At 37.3% G+C, this 20,471-nt stretch overlaps 1 protein-coding gene across 3 annotated transcripts in view; it reads left to right on the top strand.

Moving 5' to 3' along the window:
* LOC121313038 (chromodomain Y-like protein) overlaps positions 1-2,570 on the top strand; it is a 121,490-nt gene extending 118,920 nt beyond the window's left edge. For all 3 annotated transcript variants that reach the window (XM_041245159.1, XM_041245157.1, XM_041245158.1), the window contains one exon: positions 1,778-2,570. In XM_041245159.1, coding sequence (XP_041101093.1) covers positions 1,778-1,936 — 159 coding nt within the window. In that variant the 3' untranslated portion in view covers positions 1,937-2,570. The remainder of the gene's footprint in view (positions 1-1,777) is intronic.
* Positions 2,571-20,471: the final 17,901 nt, after the last annotated feature.

The raw sequence follows: 20,471 nt of genomic DNA, 5'->3' as shown, positions 1-20,471 counted from the left end.
ATATTAAATCTGTGATTTGTGAATAATACACAGTGCCTATAGGAAGTCTACACCCCCTTGAACTTTTTTCACATTTTATTGTGTCAGTGCCTCAGAATTTCATGCATTTAAAAGAGGATTTTTTTCCACTTATCTACACACCATACTCCACACTGTTAAGGGGAAAAAAGGTTTTATTGAGAAAAAAATTATATATTAAAAATACAAAACTAAAAGATCCTAATTGGATAAGTCTCCACCCCCCTGTGTTAATACTTGGTGGAAGCACCTTTGGCAGCAATTACAGCTGTGAGTCTGTTGGGATAGGTCTCTACCAACTTTGCACATCTAGATTTGGCAATATTTGACCATTCTTCTTTACAAAACTGTTCTAGCTCTGTGAAGTTCCTTAGGGAGCGTTGATCATCAAGTCATGCCACAAATTTTCGATTGGATTTAGGTCAGGGCTCTGACTGGGCCACTCAAGGACGTTTACCTTTTTGTTCCTTAGCCACTCCAGTGTAGCTTTGGGTGTGTGCTTTGGGTCGTTGTCACGCTGAAAGGTGAACTTCCATCCCAGTTTTAGCTTTCTGGCAGAGGGCAGCAGGTTTTTCTCAAGGACTTCTCTGTACTTTGCTCCATTCATTTTCCCTTTTATCCTGACAAGTGCCCCAGTCCCTGCCAATGAGAAACATCCCCATAACATGATACTGCTACCACCATGCTTCACAGTAGGGATGGTATTCTTTGGGTGATGTGCCATGTTGGGTTTGCGCCAAACATAACACTTTGCATTCAGGCCAAAAAGTTCAATTTTTGTTTCGTCAGACCACAAAACATTTTGCCACATGGCTACAGAATCTCCTGAGTGTTTTTTTGCATACTTCAAACGAGATTCAAGGTGGGCTTTCTTGAGTAATGACTTCCTTCTTGCCACCCTAACATACAGGCCAGATTTATGTAGTGCTTGGGATATTGTTGTCACATGCACACTTTGACCAGTCTTGGCCATAAAAGCCTGTAGCTCTTGCAAAGTTGCCATTGGCCTCTTGGTAGCCTCTCTGATCAGTCTCCTTCTTGCTCGGTCATCCAGCTTGGAGGGACAGCCTGATCTAGGCAGGGTCTTGGAGGTGCCATACACCTTCAACTTCTTAATAATTGTCTTGACCGTGCTCCAAGGGATATTCAAGGCCTTTGATATTTTTTATACCCATCTGCTGATCTGTGCCTTTCAGAACTTTGTCCTGGAGTTCTTTTGAAAGCACCTTGGTGCTCATGGTTGAGTCTTTGCTTTGAAATGCACTACCCAGCAGAGGGAACCTACAGAAACTGCTGAATTTATCCTGAAATCAGAATTTTGTTAAGTTAAATTGTAAATAAAGAAGCATTGTCACAATTTGAAACTTTCTTAATATTGTAATGTATACTTTTATTATTTTTTAGCAAACAATATGAAATGCTAATCTAAAATCAAAAGCTCTTTTCTGTCATACTATAATTCATTGTTGAAATGACAGTTGCATAATACAGTGGTGTTCATTTCTCTGTTGTGTTGTTCTGATTGTCATTCTAAACACAAACTGTGGATTTGTTAATCAAAATATATCTGCCTCGCACTCCTCTTCCCACACAGGCACTTTGTTAGAAGATTTATAGAATTTGTCAATCAAAATGTCAATGGGTGACATCACAAATGTTTTAATTTATACAAAAGTTTGGAAATCTCTTAGCAAACATTTTTTTTAATGTAGTCTAACTTTCGGCGAATTTAATGGGATTTTGTTTTCTTGATTTTTAGGTACTCCGAGAATCCAAATCTCTAGTCCGAAATGCTATGAAGGGAGCCTTGGAACAGGCTAATGAAAAGGAGTGTGAAGTTTTAAAACGAGTCTGGGGTTCTGCCCAGGGAATGGACTCCATATTGAAATACCTGCAGAAAAAGATAGACGAGTTTTAAGTGACATGCACAGTGGCACTGGAGGTACCTCAGTTAGCAGAACACCCATGTGGCTTACAGATGCCCTTGTTATTTTTTAGTCACATAATAAACTGAACCTGGCTGTTGTGCAAGCTTTCGAATTGAGTTTTGCAAGCAAAGAACTGAAACACACCCTCTCAGCAACTTCTCCTGGAATATGATATTAATTTGTCTTTGTGCGTTGGGGGGGGGGTGACACACACACACACACACACACACACACACACACAAAAGGAAATGAAAGAAAATGGATAACGGCCACTCCTCTCCCACACTGCCCAAAGATCGGCAAAGTGGGGATTCAGCACCTATGCCTTTGTCTTGAAAGTGCATTGTGTTATAAAAAAAAAAAAAAAAATGCATGGTGTTATAAACCATAAATCATAGTGAAACTAACCAACAGATCCCAATGTCTGATAACTTTGGTAAATGTGCCCTTTGAACAGTTTAGCTCTTTGCAGATGTGTACTCACATGAGTTGTCACACTAGATGCTTGTTCTTTTGGAACCTTTGGTACCAGTTCTTACCCGGTAAGTGTTAGATAAATAGGATGAAAGCAACTTATTTAAGTTTTATCTAGTTTTAGGGTTTTTTTTTTTTTTTTTTTTTCCATTTTATATTCATGTTTATATTAATTTTTTGCTGGGTGAGAGGAATTTCTCTCCCCCCCCCCCCCCCCCCCCCCGTTCACCCAAATGTATGTTAAATGCTTTTGTAAACAAGCTGAATGATATATTACACCAAAAATACTTTGTTTGTTTAAAACCTGTAATATTTGTTATTTCACTTAGAATATTTTTTAGTTAAAGTTGCCACACTATTCCTTCCAAAAAAAGAAAAAAAGCTACCATATTCTTGATGTTTAAGTTCTTTGCCTATTTTATAGCACACTCTTTTTATATGATGTTCAGACCCCACCCGCACCCTTATGTAAATAGACCTATTTTTGCATTCCTTTCAGGAGTGGGTACTGACAGCAGGTATTAAACGCTGCCCGAGTATCTGAATTTGTTTATCTTGCTGAATGTAAGAGTAAAAAACTGAAATCAAACCTTATTTTTGTACAGTTTGTAATGAACTGACCACCTGCCCTTCCCAGTGGAGAGATGTACAGCGTGTAAATCTGCCTTTACTCTGAATTCTTGGTACAGTATTTTTGCATCTGTGGGACCGATTTTTTGTTGTAGTTTGAACTTTATATAAACTGTACAATCTGTAAAGTTTTATAGATTAATAAGTAAAATATTCAGCTGTGAAAGACTTAAAAATTAAAAAAAATTATATTGAATACATTATATCCAAAAACTGTGGAATTTGTTTGAAGCAATGTACTGGAGTTGTATGTCTACTTCTGTGGAAGTAAAATGCTGTCCCTGAAACACTATTTAATGTGGGTGGCTCCATAGTAACAGGTAGTCACAGGTTGACATAAGCATATCGCTATCAACTAAAGCTCCCACGTGGTGTGTGGGGGAGCGGCATACAGTTGGAAAAGCCATCGTTGAGATGTAAAACAGAGTTCCATCCTGCTTTGCGAATGATCAAATATACTAGAACACAACATATAATATGTATTGTAACTCAATACAGCAGCAATAGTTTTGTTTATCTGTACTCTAGTATTAGATTTAGAAAATAGCCCTTGTGAAATACTCTTGTAAGGTTCAATTTCTTCTTAATAATAACCACAGTCGTCTTCAGTTAAGGTTAATTAAGAGTTTTATTCAGTAACAAATATGAAAAAGTAGAGTAGGATACAACAGTAATGGCACTGCAAGTAAACACACAGGTCTCACAGGATGGAAGCTGAGCAACAGAGATGCAGGTAAACACACAGGTCTCGCAGGATGGAAGCTGAGCAACAAAGATGCAGGTAAACTCACAAGGTATCGGCAGGTGGATTCCGAGCCCCAAAGTACCTGTTACAAGTTCTAAAATACCTATTGATTGCCTACCTGCCAACTGGGAGTAGAACTCCCACCTAGTTTCACCAATGAACAGAGTTGTTAATACACATTCCGTGATGCGGTACCAAAAGTATTGCGTGTCACCTTTAGCAGAAGTCTGTGGTTTTAGAACCAGTTTTAACTTGTTACATTGTGGTTTATACATATGATCAAAACCGCTTTTTAAGCACAAACAGCTTGTGCGAAAACTGGGTGTTATCCGCCGAGTTCACAGCTGCAAAAAGTCACACCATGAATCCCAGGTCTGGGTTTAGTTAGGGCTACGTGCAAAGCTAAAGAACTACAAGGTCAGAGCAATGCCAGGCAAGAGTTCGAAGAGCCCTACATACTCCGCCCTAGAACCCTGGACACAGCTACAATAATCTCTAAGGGTTCACACATTCTTACCTGGGCAGCAGGATGGGCCTGTCTTAGGTTGTCAGGTCTGTTTTACCCAATCATACCCATGCTGGGAATTTCCATCACCTACATTCTACCCATTTGTTACTTGACAGACACCCACGCCTTACAAAACTTACAACAAGCTTAGCAGTTGCTGCTGGATAAAAGAGCCCCATCTGTTGACGATGATCCCAGACCAAACATCAAAGCTACAACGCATAAAAAGTCATCCTTAGGAACATAGAAGCCTGAATTACAATCATAATTTTAAATCTCCCATTTGGTACCAGTATAGAACACTTTCTCCTCCGTCTCTCTATGGCTTTTAACAATTGCTTAATCTTACCTTGCGCAGCTTTTTGTAGTTATCCAAATCTTGTGTTCTGCATGCCTGACAAATCTACTTCGCAAATGATTAATATTCAAAGGGGCTTTATCAGAAGTTTGCCAGATATGAGTTTGTGGTAGAGGGGAAAATGTATTTCCAGCAGAAAAGTGGACAGTCCTTGTAACCTGCATACATATAAATTGATTTCCTTTTTTGACAGCATTACCCCCATTTACCCAATATTTAGTAGCCATGGTGATGAAGCACCACGTTTTACCATAATAATTTGGAAAATGAGCGCAGTCTTAGTGTATTTGTGATTCATTGGTGAATCTTAAGTCCAGCCATGTCTTGAAAACATAAACTTACACACAAACACTTCATTCACAGCTTTATTCAATCACAAAAATATTTTTAATAAAATATTATAGGGTACATGTCTTAGTTTGTTACACAAAAATTCTGCCTGCTGCGATGTGTCCTTTATACATTGTGAGTCTTTCCTTGAATTGCCCAATCACACTTATCTAACTCTACGAATCTCAACTTGCTTTTGCAACTCTATTTTCTCTTTCTCTCTCCATTTTCTGTTCTTAATTGCAACTGGGTTTAAAGATTTAAAAAAAAAGATTTTAAACATTTAAAGCACACTCTTCCACATTCCTTTTGATTATATCACTAAAATCTTGCTTCCTTTTTTCCTCGCTGTGTCCCTAGTATTCTTTCTACATTCTTTCTACATTTTTTCCTGCTTCTCTTAGTATGCATTATAGCTTGCCTACAAGGCGTTTACCACAAAAGCCAACTTTTGTTTCTTTTTCATTCTTGGATCCTTCTTAAACAATTCTGCAACCTTTTCTGGTTCATTCTCTTTATCTAGGTTTTCTAAGAAAAAATCACCATGATCAAATTTTTTTTCAATGTATTAATTTACAAAATTCCCATTTTTTTTATTTCACTATATGGTCCAGTAATACAGGATTTTACAGTCTGTCTCTCAAGCGGGGATGGTTCTGATCTGCAGGTAAACTGACAGGTTTCTGAGCCCCGAAATACCTGTTACAAGCTCTAAAATACCTATCAAGCACCTTCTTGCCCACTGAGAGTGGAACTCCATCTAGTTTCACCGATGAACAGATTTGGCACCCCTTCATAGGGGGTGTGTTAGTAGGCATTCCGTGACACGGCACCAAAACTATAGTACGTCACTTTTAGTAGAAATTTGTGGTTTTAGAACCAGTTTTAACTGGTTACATGGTTTGTACAAATGATCAAAACAGCTTTTTAACCAAAAACAACTTATGCGAAAACAAGGTGTTATCATCCGCCCGAGGTCACAGCTGTACAAATTCACACCACGAATCCCAGGCCTGGGTGTAGTTAGGGCTACATGAAAAGCTAAAGAGCCACAAGGTCATGCACATATAATTTTAAAGAATTTCAAAGGACATTCTCAAAATGCTCCCAATGTAATTCAATCGGAGGATGTTAATTGATGTGTGAATCTATCAAGCCTAAAATTGCTTTTCTCCAACAGAAATAATCTGGGTTTCCAGGTGGAGCTCCAAAGGTTAAACAAAATAGACCGAAATAAAAATTACTTCAGACAAAAAATGTAAACTGTGTGAATATTGTTTAACCCTTTGCAGTCCTATGTCGGACCAGGTTCGACATTACAATTTTACCTTTCCAATTTAATGTCGGACCCTGTCCGACATCATCAAAAAGAAGTCAATCACAGGTCTCAATTTTGTTTTTTCTCCGAAAAAAGTAGAGAAAAACTTTGTGTCAATGGCCAAGTGAGACCGATAGGAGTGAGAGAAGCCAAAAAAAAAAAGGGGGGACGCTCTGCACCACAGAGATAACATGGACCCAGATGGCAAGATGGCTACATCCACATCCAGCACTCAAAGAATATCAGACATTTTTCAGAGCTTTTTGAGATGTTATAGTAATAAAACAATGACTTGGATCACATTATTGAGGAGTTTAGTGATAAAATGAGTGATCAGGAGAGGATTTATCAGTAATGGACAGCTACAGGTGTCCTTGTAGTGTCCGAATTGTTATAAGTAGGAAAATTAAATGAAGGCACAGCTGGTGAGTTTAGAACCACTTCAATGTTGAGTAAATGTGTCCAACGAACCCTTAACTTTTTCTTTATAATAAGAACTGGGTTGTGGTAAGGTGGTTGTTTTTTTTTTTTTTAATGTTTTTTTTTTTATGTTTTTTAATTTACTATTATCTATCAATTTTACTTGCTAGCTTTATACTCGAGCATTTTGTGCATGTCCGTCACATTTTTTAATTCAAATTTGTTTCAAAGATGGTAATTCAGGAAACATTCAAAGGGATATTTTCACAAAGTTTATCTTCTGACTGGTTTTTATTTGCAGCCTTAACATTGACTGTTATTAAAGAAGCCATCAACAGCTTAATCAGTATCAGTTGTTCACAAGTTAAAAAAAAAAACAACTCGCAGGTTAAAGGTTTTGAAATATGACCAGTAAATGACATGCTGCTTCACAATTAGGACAGAAATGCTAGGCTCTTAAGAGTCTGACTCAAGCAGAATCTGTTTCCATACATTTTACAAATGTGATGTGGCAATTACATTAGTTCAAATATATACTTATTGGTGTATTATGCTGAATATTAACAGTTTGTGGTGAAGCAACTCAAAAGCCTGCATATACAGGGGTGCAAATTGTTTTTTAAATTGGTACTAAACTGTTTTAATAGCTTAGAACCAGAGCCTACTGGTGCTAAATTACCAAACCCGTCTGAATCAAGCCCCCCTCCCCCCGTGTTTGCAAACAGTATGTGGGCGAGTGTGGGTGGGTCTTGAGAAAAAGGAGTAAAAATCTATTTAAAAAAGCAATAAATGACCCAACTCCCCGATGATTTATTTTTCACTTAGTATATAACAAGGCAGCATATAACACATGACACAAGCACATAGTAGGTTATTTTCTACTGTACATCGCTGACATCTGTAATCTGAAAAACAGCACTTTGGCACTTTATTTAAAATATGTGTCCACTTAAAGAGTTTCAAGGTATACACAGTCGGTGCCGCTTTATCTGGACGCCTCGGGAGAAGGAAAAATATCCCAAATAAGCGGCTGTCCCAATTAAACGGCATTTGAGACGACCATGGTCACGTTTTAATTTTTTTTTTTAATGAAAAGAAAAATAATGAAATCACATCACATTATGATTAAATGTTAAATACATCATTTTAAATACGAGTCAATGCTTTTTTTTTTTTTATTCCTAAACAAAATTAATTGCACCTGCAATGTTGACACACTATGTTTCATTGCAGAAGCAGCCTGAGAAACCACTGGAGACTCAAGCTAACTCAAGAATTCAACGTGGTTTACCCAGTTCACGCACGCCACAGTGTAATCCCGTACTCCTTGCACTGTGCTACGCAACCTGTCTTGTTCTGAAGCGATCTCCGTTCATCGTGTTAAAATGCTGTATTCCAATTAAATGAAGTGACGTCCCAATTGAGCAACATATATAGTATTGGGAAGAACCGGTGTCACGGGAAATAAGTTAGCGTTTGCCTTTTTGAGCCTTTCTGCGCACGCACAAATTTTAGAATTTAAAGGCAAGTTAACCTGTCTCTATTTTCTGTCGGTAAACTTTAATTCAGAAAATTGTTTTACTTTTAAAAATGTTGTCAGGATCTTTATTAAAGCTACGTTATATGTGATTAAAATATTAATAACATTTTTTATTATTTCATGTTGTATTTTATTTAATAATAGCGGTTAACTTTAAGCTACTACAAAGACGTGGTCGTGGGATTTATTTTCATGTGCGATTATATTTGTGTTAAATCGTTACATCAACACTTTTTAAATAATATGACAATAACAATTATTTAACATTCCCAGTTTAAACCATCATCAGAGTTGTCATTTTCAGTTTGTAATCGCCGGATATTTACATTGTAGGTTTAGTTTGTACAAATATTACCGAAACTTAAATAAATACAATATTCTGTATATTGGTTACGACATATCAGAAACAATTAAGCATTAAGATTTATTTTTATGTGCAGTTAGATTATTACAGCTGTCAAGTCACAAACCCCTCCATTCTATAACGTACACTGCCCAGGCCCACCCCAAAAAAGGCGCAAAATCTAAAACAATTCAGTCTAGTCAGTAGTCATATTCAGTATCATATATATATATATATATATATATATAGATATATATATATACATATACTGATCGCATCATATGTATTAGTACTTACTTATTGATAGATCATGTGATAAATTTTTTTATAAAAAAAATATATATGTATAGAGTATACCCTTTTTCCCAAAAGGGGCAAAATATTATTATTATTATTATATACCAATTTCAGGGGTAAAAATAGCAATTACAATAATTTCAAAATCCAGTACCCGGAATGCCAGTAAGTCAGAGATAATGTCAGTAAGTCAGAGATATGTAGCATCATAGCAATCTACACTTGGAAACCTTCCTTACCTGCAAGTTAAACAATGTGAAAGGCTTACGGTTGAGTCTAGTTCCCATCAGAGGAAAGGACGAGCATGTGGCTTCAACTGAGGGACAGCTGTGATGCCAGCAATTTATGTTTATGCCCCCCTCCTCCTCCAAACTTAATATAACGAACTCCAAGACAACATTGCCTTTATTTGTGGCTATTCAATATTAGCGCCGGACATGCATATGCTGCACACATTTAATACTTGTTACAAGGCAGGCCTGAATTACATAAAACTAAAAGCTACGCGCATTAAGTTTAAGATCAAAATTTTAAAAACATGCAAGTCACCTATATGTAATTAACAGCATTTACCAGTGTAGCGAGGACTTTGATCCACCCCCCTGAATAATTTTATCATTAATTGGAACAAAAAGATAAAAATTTATTTTTTGGTATACATTTTCAACATGCAGGGGGAAACTGATATGGAAATAGAGACAACTAACAAAAACACAGGACATGGCACATTCGCCAAAATAAACAGACAAACAAAATGGACTATACAGACAAACACGGTGAGCTTCTATTTGTCTTACAATTATCACAATTACCTCCGACTCCAATCCCGTTCTCCACTCGCCAAACACACAACCCAGAGTGGGTGAAAACATGCAGCTTTTATGCAGCTGTACCGAGGCTCGATTAGCAATCAGTCATTCAGTTGGAGTTGCGGTACAACTGCACGTGAATTAATAAAGTGCAATTCCCTGTGCTCACATATTATTACATTTTACTTGCACGTGAGTGCTGTGCAATCCTCGTGCCTAAATACAAATATGCATTTTAAACACTTGTGTTACACAGACCCGTTTATATCCCGTGTACCAATGACTATACACCAACATTAACACACAACACAAAATACACACAGGGGCGGGCACTTTGCCACAGTCACAAAGAAGATAACATTAACACTGTTTAAAAGTGAAATTAAATATTCTGTTTTTCTCTGATATAAAATATGTCTAAAATGGCTTGTCACAAGTAACCCTCAACCCCCTTCTCTCTTGTATAAGATATTGGTTTCTTTTGAATGGAAGGCCTATGCAGCCAAAGTAACTGCTCCTTTGATCAAACCAACTTCATTTCTCAGTACCTGTTACCCGAGTTGAAGTCTCGTGCAGATATCAGGTACTTGTACTTTCACCCACAGTTGCGATGTGCAGAGATGGATTCCAGACCCTGTGGTGGCTTTTAAGGAACCTTTGAGAGCAGAGCTGGACAAGGATTTCCATTCCTGCTGGGAGCACTCCAATATCCTGGATGCAAACTGGATACTATGTTCAAAAGACCATTGGAAGAAAAGTAAGTGTTAAGGGCAAGACTATTGTTGTAGAAACTGTATTAATTTAGATTATGCTAAGACAGCTATAAGCAGAAATATTATTGCAGAAATCTGTGTTAGCCTAAATGAGAGAGTAATAAAACAATGACTTAATTTAACCATACAAATTCATCCCCATTCTTGTTTAAAAGTACAGACCTGGTGCTTTCCAATAACGTATTCAGTGAGTGAAAGCAGTACTCCTAGCCAGAGCTATGATCGCCTGAAGGTAAGCCGCTCATCATGTGGCAGGGTGCACTGCATAGGTTTTGTTTTGAGTTTAATGCTCCATCATTTTAGCAGCTAGACGGAAAGGGGCGGTATTGTTGGAAAGCTTAGAATCTCAGAGAGAGAGAGAGTGCTAGAGAAGCTACGGACCAGAGAGAGACAGATGGAGATTTATCCATTGTGCCAGACAGGAACTGCTTCACAGATTGGCACAGAAAGTAATGGGACATGGCCTAAGCATGTCAAATTGTAAATAGTTCTTTTCAGTGTTCCATATTTTGTTTTGTTAAAAAAAAAAAAAAAAAAAAGTTCGGTTGTTTGGTAAAAGTGCTAATAAAACAGTTGTTTTTCACACAATTTGCTTCATTTTTTCCCATGTTCATTTCATATTGAAGTTAAATGGTGTTGTGTTTTTTTTTTTTAGTCATCTATGATTACAAAATATATAGCAACTTTTGTGCATATATTCTCATTTCTACCACCTAGTGTGCCTGATCCTGTTCCAACTTACATGCTGTGAAATTAAAATTTGTCCTTTTCATTTGATATAAGTTCCATGCATGCAGCACAAACTATCCAGTAGTTACACATACATAAATTAAAACCATGAAAAACAGGCGGAAATAGTAATGTAATAACCTTGGTGGGGCCTGCATATTGTTAGTTTTAAGGAGTAGCCTGGTACCAGAAATATGTTATTTACTTTAGAGCTAGACCGTCTAACAGATCCGATTTTTAGATTGAATTAAGCCTTCGAATGCACGAAACTCAACTGATACCATTAAGTATCAGTTGAGCTTGGTAACACAGACTTAACTGGTCCATCTTTTGAATACCTTTCACAAAGCTGACTGCTGGTGTATTCACAGCCTTGAGTTTGGACAGCTGTTTTATATTTTAAGATATACTTCTCTGCAGGAGGGTAAGCATAACTGTGATGGTGCAAGCCCATCCCCTATAGAAATAATTAAATAATCTGAAGTCTTGCTCGAACTGAAGGAAAGAGTACAATGCGACTGTTTACTATTACAATCAGGGACAGCACAATAACACTGTTCTGTTTATGTTAAATGTAACTGACTGCAATGTAAATGTTTTGTTTTAAACTAATAATGACCAAAATGAAAATATATAATGTACTTACCTATGGTTTTGAAGGTGCAGAGGGTTGAAGTCTGAATGGAAACACATAGAAGCAGAAATACTTGGCTAATTGGAAGCGGTACTGAATGTCTGTCTCTCTGAGAAGGTGTATATTTTCAGAGGGATACACGTTGGTAATCCTAATTGTCTTTAAAAATACAAATAAACTATAATAAAAGGGAAAATAAAATACTGTTTTAGTACTGTTTAGTAATGGCGGTTGTGCTGAATCAGTGTTGTGCATGGGCGGCACCATATTTGTGCAGGCCCTGTGCTACAGTGAGACACCATGTTCATTTGGGGCATATGTAAGCTCGGTTTTAATAGCAACTGATTGCTCAGGTGTGGACCCGGAGATATTGAGGTGAGGGTACTGTGTTAGTGCCCTGACCAGGCTTCCATGCTGGTTTCTGTTAAGAGACAATTATTTATCCTGCACTCAGGAGTTATTATTATTATTATTATGAATTATAAATAGTTGTATTTATTTTCTTTTAAAGTTTTTTTGTTTTGAATTAGTAATGTTCTTGTTCAGGTTCCTATAACATACAAAATAAAAAGAAAGAAAGAAAAACAAGATTGCAACCTTAACCTCTGTTGTCCATTTGCTTACCTGCAATCACATCTATGACCACTTGGCAAATCCTTTACAATAATATTGAATTTATATCTCGCCTATACTGAAGCATGAATCTATAGGATAGGATTATTATTAGCATTACAGATGATGTTATATTGTATGCATTTGCGTAAATGGGTGCCTTAGACTGCCTGAAGGTACGTGTTGTAACCATATTGCCTTATATATTATTAATGCTGTTAGTTTGCAAAGGCACCAGACTGCCTGGACTGTCTATGAGCCAGGATTTGTTATCACGTGATCCATTTAAACTTTACTACCAAAGCATTTAACCACAGAATAAATATATATTCGGATTTGTTAAACGTTGAATACCTGAATCTGTCTGATTATACTTGATCATCTTTTGTCTGGGTCTGTGAAAATCTATAAGCCAGTACAATGAACGCACTGTAGGAGTTATGCAATCATTCTGTCCTCCTGGTTGCCTCCCCTGATTCTACTAGAGAATAGAAGAAATGCACGAACGTGAAAGGCTTATATAACTGTTTTGAAAGTTTAGTAAATACTCAATGTCTTTTTGGAAACCTAGGTCTGCTAGTGGATGTGCCCTATAATTTCAAGTTAAATTAACAAAGTTTTATACTAGTAGAATACAGAAAAAAAAGAAACAAAAAAGGAGAACAAACACAGCATTTAAGACTTTTAAAAGGAAGTGTGGCAATATTGGCCCGCCCCTATGTATTTCTGTGTTGTGTGTTAATGTTGTTGTATAGTCACTGGTACACTGGATATAAATGGGTCTGTATAACACAAGTGTTTAAAATGTGAATTTATGTTTAGGAATGAGGATTGCACAGCACTTCATGTGCAGGTAAAATGTGAGCACGAGTACTTGCACTTTTATTAATTCACATGCAGTTGTACTGAGACTTGATTGCTAATCAATCATTCAATTGGAGTCTCGGTACAACTGCATGTGAATTAATAAAAGTGCAAGCTGCATGTTTTCACTCACTCGGGTTGTGTGTTCGGTGACTGGAGAACGGGATTGGAGACAGAGGTAAAAATCATAGTAATAGTTAAAATAATAGTAGCTCACCGTGTTTGTCTGTGTAGTTAGTTTTTGTTTGTCTCTTGTTTTGGCTGCCAGTTCCATGTCCTCTGTTTTGTTTGTCTTTTACAACCTTTTATTTTCTCTCTGTTCAATTATTAAATGCTGAGCACAGCTCAGCTTCACCAAAACTCCACCTCTCTGTTTATTTTGTGTTGGTCCCTGTTTCTGGTCTGACGTCACCCACTGCAGTCCTCTTTGTGACAGGAAGGCAAACTGTTTAGGTTTTATTTTGTTTTGTTATCCTTATTTGAAGTTTGTCTATAACACAGCTCCCAATGGAAGTAGAAGAAAACAAAGGGAAACCTTTTAAGTCACATTAAGTTCAAGTTAAAATGTGAACTGTTGCTGAAATGTTGAAAGGCTGTTTCTGCTATATGCCAATAAGAAAGCATGTACTAGCAGGGCAGAACCATAGAAGTATAGATACCTGGAAAAAACATACCAATAATAATGTTACCCAAATTAGCAGTAGGACAGGAATTGTTGTTGGAGTTTAATGTTGGGATGGGCTTTTTTCATGATTGATTGCTTACTTAAAATAGACCTGGGATGGGATCAGGAGCTTGAATACCCTGACAGAATCAGTGCACACACTTTGTGTTCTTTTGTCTTGTTATATTTGAGTGCTCTTTTGAACGATGCTCAGCTGGTATATGGGGGTCTTAGGTAAAGAGCAATGTTTGGAATGGTTATCTGATTTTACTGGTTGGAGAATAATGGCATCAATTTATGTAGATGTGGGACAACAACTACAGCATATCATTTTGAATTGGAAACACACACAAAAGGTCTAGTACTTCTTGCAAGAGCGATGCGTCTGAGAGATACCAATGTGGGGAACTTCCTAGAAGGGAAGTACAACCTATTACATTTAAGATGGAATATCTGCTCAACAAATGTTCGACGATAACAGTGCAGATGTGGTGAATGAAAGCAATGAATAGAGAACAGAGTGTAATTGGGAGATATGCAAATTTCAGCATTACAAGAGCCAATCAAATGGCTTGAAAGTCGTATGATGGCTCTTTTACAGTAACAGCTGTTTGAATGTTATACTATAGCCTCTGCAATCATGTTTCTCCCTGTTTGGTGCTCATCAGTGCAGCACAGCAACTGTAATGTACTTTGACTGCTGAGTAGCACAGTAGAATCTTTAATACTAGTTGCTTTAAATGTTAACGGTCTTAATACATATGTTAAAAGGAAAAACGTACTAACCTACCTTGAACATAAAAAATCAGAAATTACATGTTTAAAAGAAACACATTTGTTTTAACCATGTAATTTCGCTGACCCCCAGAGGTCAGTCCCATTGTTGCTTAGCTTAGTGGAATGGTTTTCTGTGATATATTGGTCTAAGACCATGGCTAGCCCTCACTAAATTACAAAGTCCAGTTAGTTTGAAACAATGTATCAGTGTGTTTGCTGTTCACATACCTTATCTGTGAGCAAAGGGAGTGAGTTTGTTTGGATGCAAAGTAAAGTTTGTTGTTTGTTCCTTTTCCATTTTTTTTTCAGGACCGAGTTTGTTCCCAATGCAGTTTGCAAGTGCACTCAGCTTGTTTATATGGTGTGTGAACCGGATGTTTACAATATCCTGCAAGGTATCTTGAAAGATGGCAGCTATTGATGTATTGCTCTGGTTTTTAATAGCACGGTTTAGAGTCTTACATACTGCTGTGGAAGAAAGCACTGGAAAGGGGGGAGCACTTTGCTAATTTAATTAATACTTTTGTTGAATGACGTGCAGGAGTAGAATAGTGCAGTATTCAGTTACACAACACTGCACTGTTCTCCTACTGGCATTCATTTAAGAAATGACTGAATATATTTTACTATTTTTGTGAGTTTTGTCCAGTTGTTCTGCTTGGATTTTGGTGTCTGACCAAATTTATGTCAGAGCTTTAGTTTCTCACACTGTACATGTAATTAGGGTTACCAGATTTGCACAGTGAAAAACTGGGGTGTTTTATTTTCTTCAATTCACTGACGCTGTACCAACAGTAAATAAAATAACAGTGTATGTAATAGTACATATAACCTGATAAATGTACAAAAAGCCAGATTTAAAAATAGATCAGCTGTTAGTATTAACATTTAAACACAGATCCAAGCCATAAAAAATTTAAGAGATTTATTTTTGAATGACGCTAACATAACCTAATTAATTACTCTGCTATTAAGTTGCTGAGCACACTGATAGAGTTTTGTACTTCAACTAAACTACGCGCAAAATGTTTTCTTCCAAGTGGTGTTACCTTGTATAGTTTGTTTCCGATGTGCACAAGGACCGAGTCCAGCAATTGTTCACATTGAGGTTTAGCAAGCAAACCAGACTTGGTGCATTTGCCAAACAGGCCAAGACCACCTCTTCAGATGGACTTGGTACGGTTTGTTTACCAAGCAGACTTTGTTGCTCATACTTCACACCAAATGTACTGTACCGAATGTAGACCAAACCCTCTAAATGGACCCAGTGTGAACAGAGACTTAGTAGAGTGGGCAGAACAGGGCGTGATTACATTATCCCCTACGAAGACAGTGAATGAAGCAGTTTTTAAATCGATGCAAGATTATCACAGTAATTATCAATTGCAAAATAAATATATATTTTAATACAACTTAGACTACGAGTCTGCCTTAAACTGTTTTAGTATGTTTGAGTAGTTTTATGTTTACAGAGCTCTAAAGTCACTATACACTGAGTGTACAAAACATTAGGAACACCTGCTCTTTCCATGAAATAGACTGACGAGGTGAATCCAGGTGAAAGCTATGATCCCTTTTTGATGTAACCTGTTAAATCCACTTCAATCAGTAAATGGTAAATGGGCAAGACAAAAGATTTAAGTGCCTTTGAACGGGGTATGGTAGTAGGTACCAGGCGCGTTGGTTTGAGTGTGTCAACAACTGCAACACTGCTGGGTTTTTCACTCTCAATAGTTTCCTGTGTGTATCAAAGATGGTCCACCACCCAATGGACATCCAGCCAACAGCAGGCCAGCGGTCGAAAACGGCTCGTTGATGAAAGAGGCCAAAGGAGGCTGACACAAATTGTGCAGAGCAACAGACGGGCTACAGTTAGTCAACTGACAGTCCAGCACAACATTGGTGCCGAAAGACCCATAAAAGAATGCACAACTGATTGTACCTTGACACGAATGGGGTATGGCAGCAAACGACCTAACAGTTCCAACAGCAAAACACAAGAAACTACGGTTGCAGTGGGCTAAGGAACGAAAAGACTGGACACTAGAGGATTGGAAAAACATTGCCTAGTCTGATGAATCCCGGTTCCTGCTGTTTCACACTGATGGGAGGACTAGTACATGCATCCATCATACCACGTGTCAACATTGCAGGCTGGTGGTGGTGGTGTGACGGTGCGAGGTGAGTTTTCATGGCACACATTCGGCCTCTTGATAAAAGTGGAGCTAAGTTTGAATGCCACAGGATATCTGAACATCATTGCCAATCAGGTGCATCCCTTCATGGCAGCAGTGTATCCATCTGCTAATGGATTTTTTTCAGCAGGATAATGCCCCATGCCACAAGGCTAAGATTGTCCAGGAATGGTTCCACGAATGTGACATGACAGTGAATTCAGCTTACTGCAGTGGCCTGCCCAGTCACCAGATCTCAAACCAATTGAGCATCTGTGGGATGAGATGGAACGAGATATTCCGAGTAGAGATCCACTACCAGCCAACTTGACACAACTGTGGGAAGCATTGGAGTCAACATGGGCAAGCATCCCTGTGGAACGCTTTCGACACCATGTAGAGTCCATGCCCCGACGAATTGAGGCTGTTCTGATGGCAAAAGGGGGTGCAACTCAATATTAGGAAGGTGTTCCTAATGTTTTGTACACTCAGTGTATATCGAAAACACAGTGAAACCCGTCATATTAATCGTATTAATAATTTCTGAAAATATTATAGAAATCTCACGAGATATTATTCTTTGGATTGTACAATTCACCTAGATTACATTCGGCACAAAACATTTTCTAAGTCGATTTTATTGTATAACAGTTTGTTTTTAAGACAAGCGGCCATTGAATTTCCAGATTTAGCTGCGACGCCATGTGTGTGGCACTGTGACAGAGAGAGAAGGTATTTGAACTGTAAATCTCCCTAAACAACCAGAAAGGGAGCTATGTAAGGTTGATGTTAAGCTGTCCCCTAGACGGGCTAACTCGATGGGAGGTGGAAACCGGAAGTCAGCTACCTTGGGGAAGGCGCATAACTGTAAGTATACCAATGGACTCCATTGTGATCAGCTATGAGATAAACATGGATTGGAGCTACCATGGCGACTGGCTGATCATGGGAAGAAGTTCTGGTAGTGCAAAGGAAATACAGCTATGTGAGTTTTTATTCTGTGTGCAGAAAACTGAGAACCAGGGTGCTGTAGCCACAAAGCCAGCCTTATTATCTGGAGCACTACTGCACTGCACAGCACAATAAAAACACAGATGGACACAGAGCGCTTTTCCATGCATAAAGTGGGATTACAATATATTCATTGTGATTATTTGTATTATTATTTAGGGACTTAAACCCACCGTTTTGCACCCAATACCATTTCTGGTAGCAGGTTGCCTTATTTTTTGTTTATAAAATAAACGTGGATCGTTTTGGAAAGAACTAGACATTGTGGACATTGTTTTATTCACCTGCACCTCTCGTACCGTGACAGGCAAACCACACTGACTTCATTATACTACACATACAATCTGCTTTAAAACAAACTTAATACCCTTTAATCTTTCTGAATCTTTCTTTTCACATTATTCTGACAGTCAGAGCATTAACAAAAATAGTTTACATTTTATGGGCCGGTATTTCAAAAACAAAACAAACTTTCAAAAATTACATAATTGGTTAATGTGTCCGAAAGACACACCTCTTTGAATTATTATCCTATCAGGTGGGGGTTAGAAGATAGGTGGATTGGAATAAGTGAGGCACATTCAGGTTTGTCGAAGCTCATTCTCTGTTCTCGGAGACAATGGCAACAGCAAGTTTTGCTGCATTGAAAGAGTGGCTGACTCGGTGCCATGCCCTCCTGACAGACTTGGCAGAGTGACAGAAGTGTATTTAGGGACAGGGTGTAATGTAAAAAAATAGATCTTTCAATTTAAAATCACAATCAAGCTTGGAGTGAATTTTCCCTTTGAAAAGTTTTAATATTTTAGGGACAAATTAGTAGAGTGCAAAACTTAAATCCAAGATGGCCACCGAGCAGGAAATGTAGTCAAATTTGGTGCATAAAAACGAATTTATACATGTTTAAAACCTTTTTTATTATTATTTAAATTTTAGATGTGTTTAAGTTAAGTAAAAACTATTGATAATAACCCATTGTAGGTTTTGTTTGTTGAAATCTAAAAATACGTTTGACCACCCTAGCTTTAGTGTCTCAATCGAGTTGCAGTTCCACATGGGGGAAAAAAAAACCTTCTAAAAACAGTCTGGCATAGTTGGTCTTGAACACAACAACAATAAAAAAAACTACATAAACAGTTCATTTTATGATATGTCATACCGTCCACAACAAGCTATGTCAACTATACTAAAGGCATTCCTTTTTTCAGCAATTGTGGCGTTTCCGTTGCCAACGGTGATTAATACAGTAAGTGATTGTTAAAAGGCATGTGGCGGGAAAGCTATGATCTTGTTTCCCTACAGAAAGAGACCATACTTTCCATAATATGTCCTGTTTTTGTTAAATATAGTTATGGCATATGTGTTGTCGAAAGATGAAAGAAATGAACGTAAATCAGCAACAATAGTATTTTTTTTTTTTTTTTTTTTTTTTTTTTTTTAATCTGTACATATTCCACAAGGCCTGAACATTTCAAGCATATGCTGAAATATCCCTAAGGAGGTGCCATTTCACTGACTCCTTGCTGACTGCTTTTGATACTTAAAATTGTAATTGTTATTAATTTGCGGAGAAATGCTAAAAAAAACTGCTTTTATTGTTGTTGCCACTGAAATACTGTAAAATACACACAGGCTCGGTGGAGTTTTATTTGTTTTATAAACACTTGTACGGTATTCTTGGTTAAAATCAAGCCCTTTGTTGGTAACTATATAAACCTAAAGTGCAAACGACTTACTTTAACACCCAAAAATAAATAAATAAAAATCGCAAACTGATCTCTAACTGAGATTCTGGATAGGCTATTAAGAAATGTATTTAAAAAATCTAATTTTCGCATCATCTGCCCCACACTCCCCAAAGGTAAATATTTTTCTAATTTTTTATTTATTATTATTATTATTATTATTATTATTATTATTATTATTATTATTATTATTATTATTATTCTCTGTAGACACCAATAGAGTGTTTAAGTAGTGGTACCGTAAAATTAATTAAAATAATTAAATTAAGTTTTAAAAAAAGGTCATTTGCACTAGGTTCCCGAGAAAGTCTTCCTGAAATCAAATCTCACAAAGTTCGCCTCTAGAAAGGAGGCAAAAATAGGACAGATGAGATGAGATTACTTGACTATAAAAATGAATGCACTTATCTTTAGCGTGACTAGTTAGTGCAGATTCACCCATCTCAGAAAGGTCGATTTGGTTTCTTACAACAAACACAGAAGCTTTTGCTTGGATTAAGTGCACCTATCTTTAGTCAAGATTTGTATTCCTGTTTCTCCAACCACCTGCCACTGAAAACACACTTCCCTGGCATTTTAAGGTAAATTAGGCCGACTTGACTCTATATTCACACAACAAAAAAGACAGCCAGAGGGTTACTGGTAAGCATGACAACAGCACAAACACAGTGTACTAATAATATAACTCACCTAGGTTATAGCCAATACATGAACAATATCAAGTCATTGATGACTTGTTGCCAGGAGTCAATATTATTAGAGTTACAAAATGT

Source organism: Polyodon spathula, chromosome 3 (assembly GCF_017654505.1).
Source record: "Polyodon spathula isolate WHYD16114869_AA chromosome 3, ASM1765450v1, whole genome shotgun sequence".
NCBI lineage: Eukaryota > Metazoa > Chordata > Actinopteri > Acipenseriformes > Polyodontidae > Polyodon > Polyodon spathula.
The sequence above is the reverse complement of the archived record's forward strand: the minus strand, read 5'-3'. Positions and strand labels throughout refer to the sequence as shown.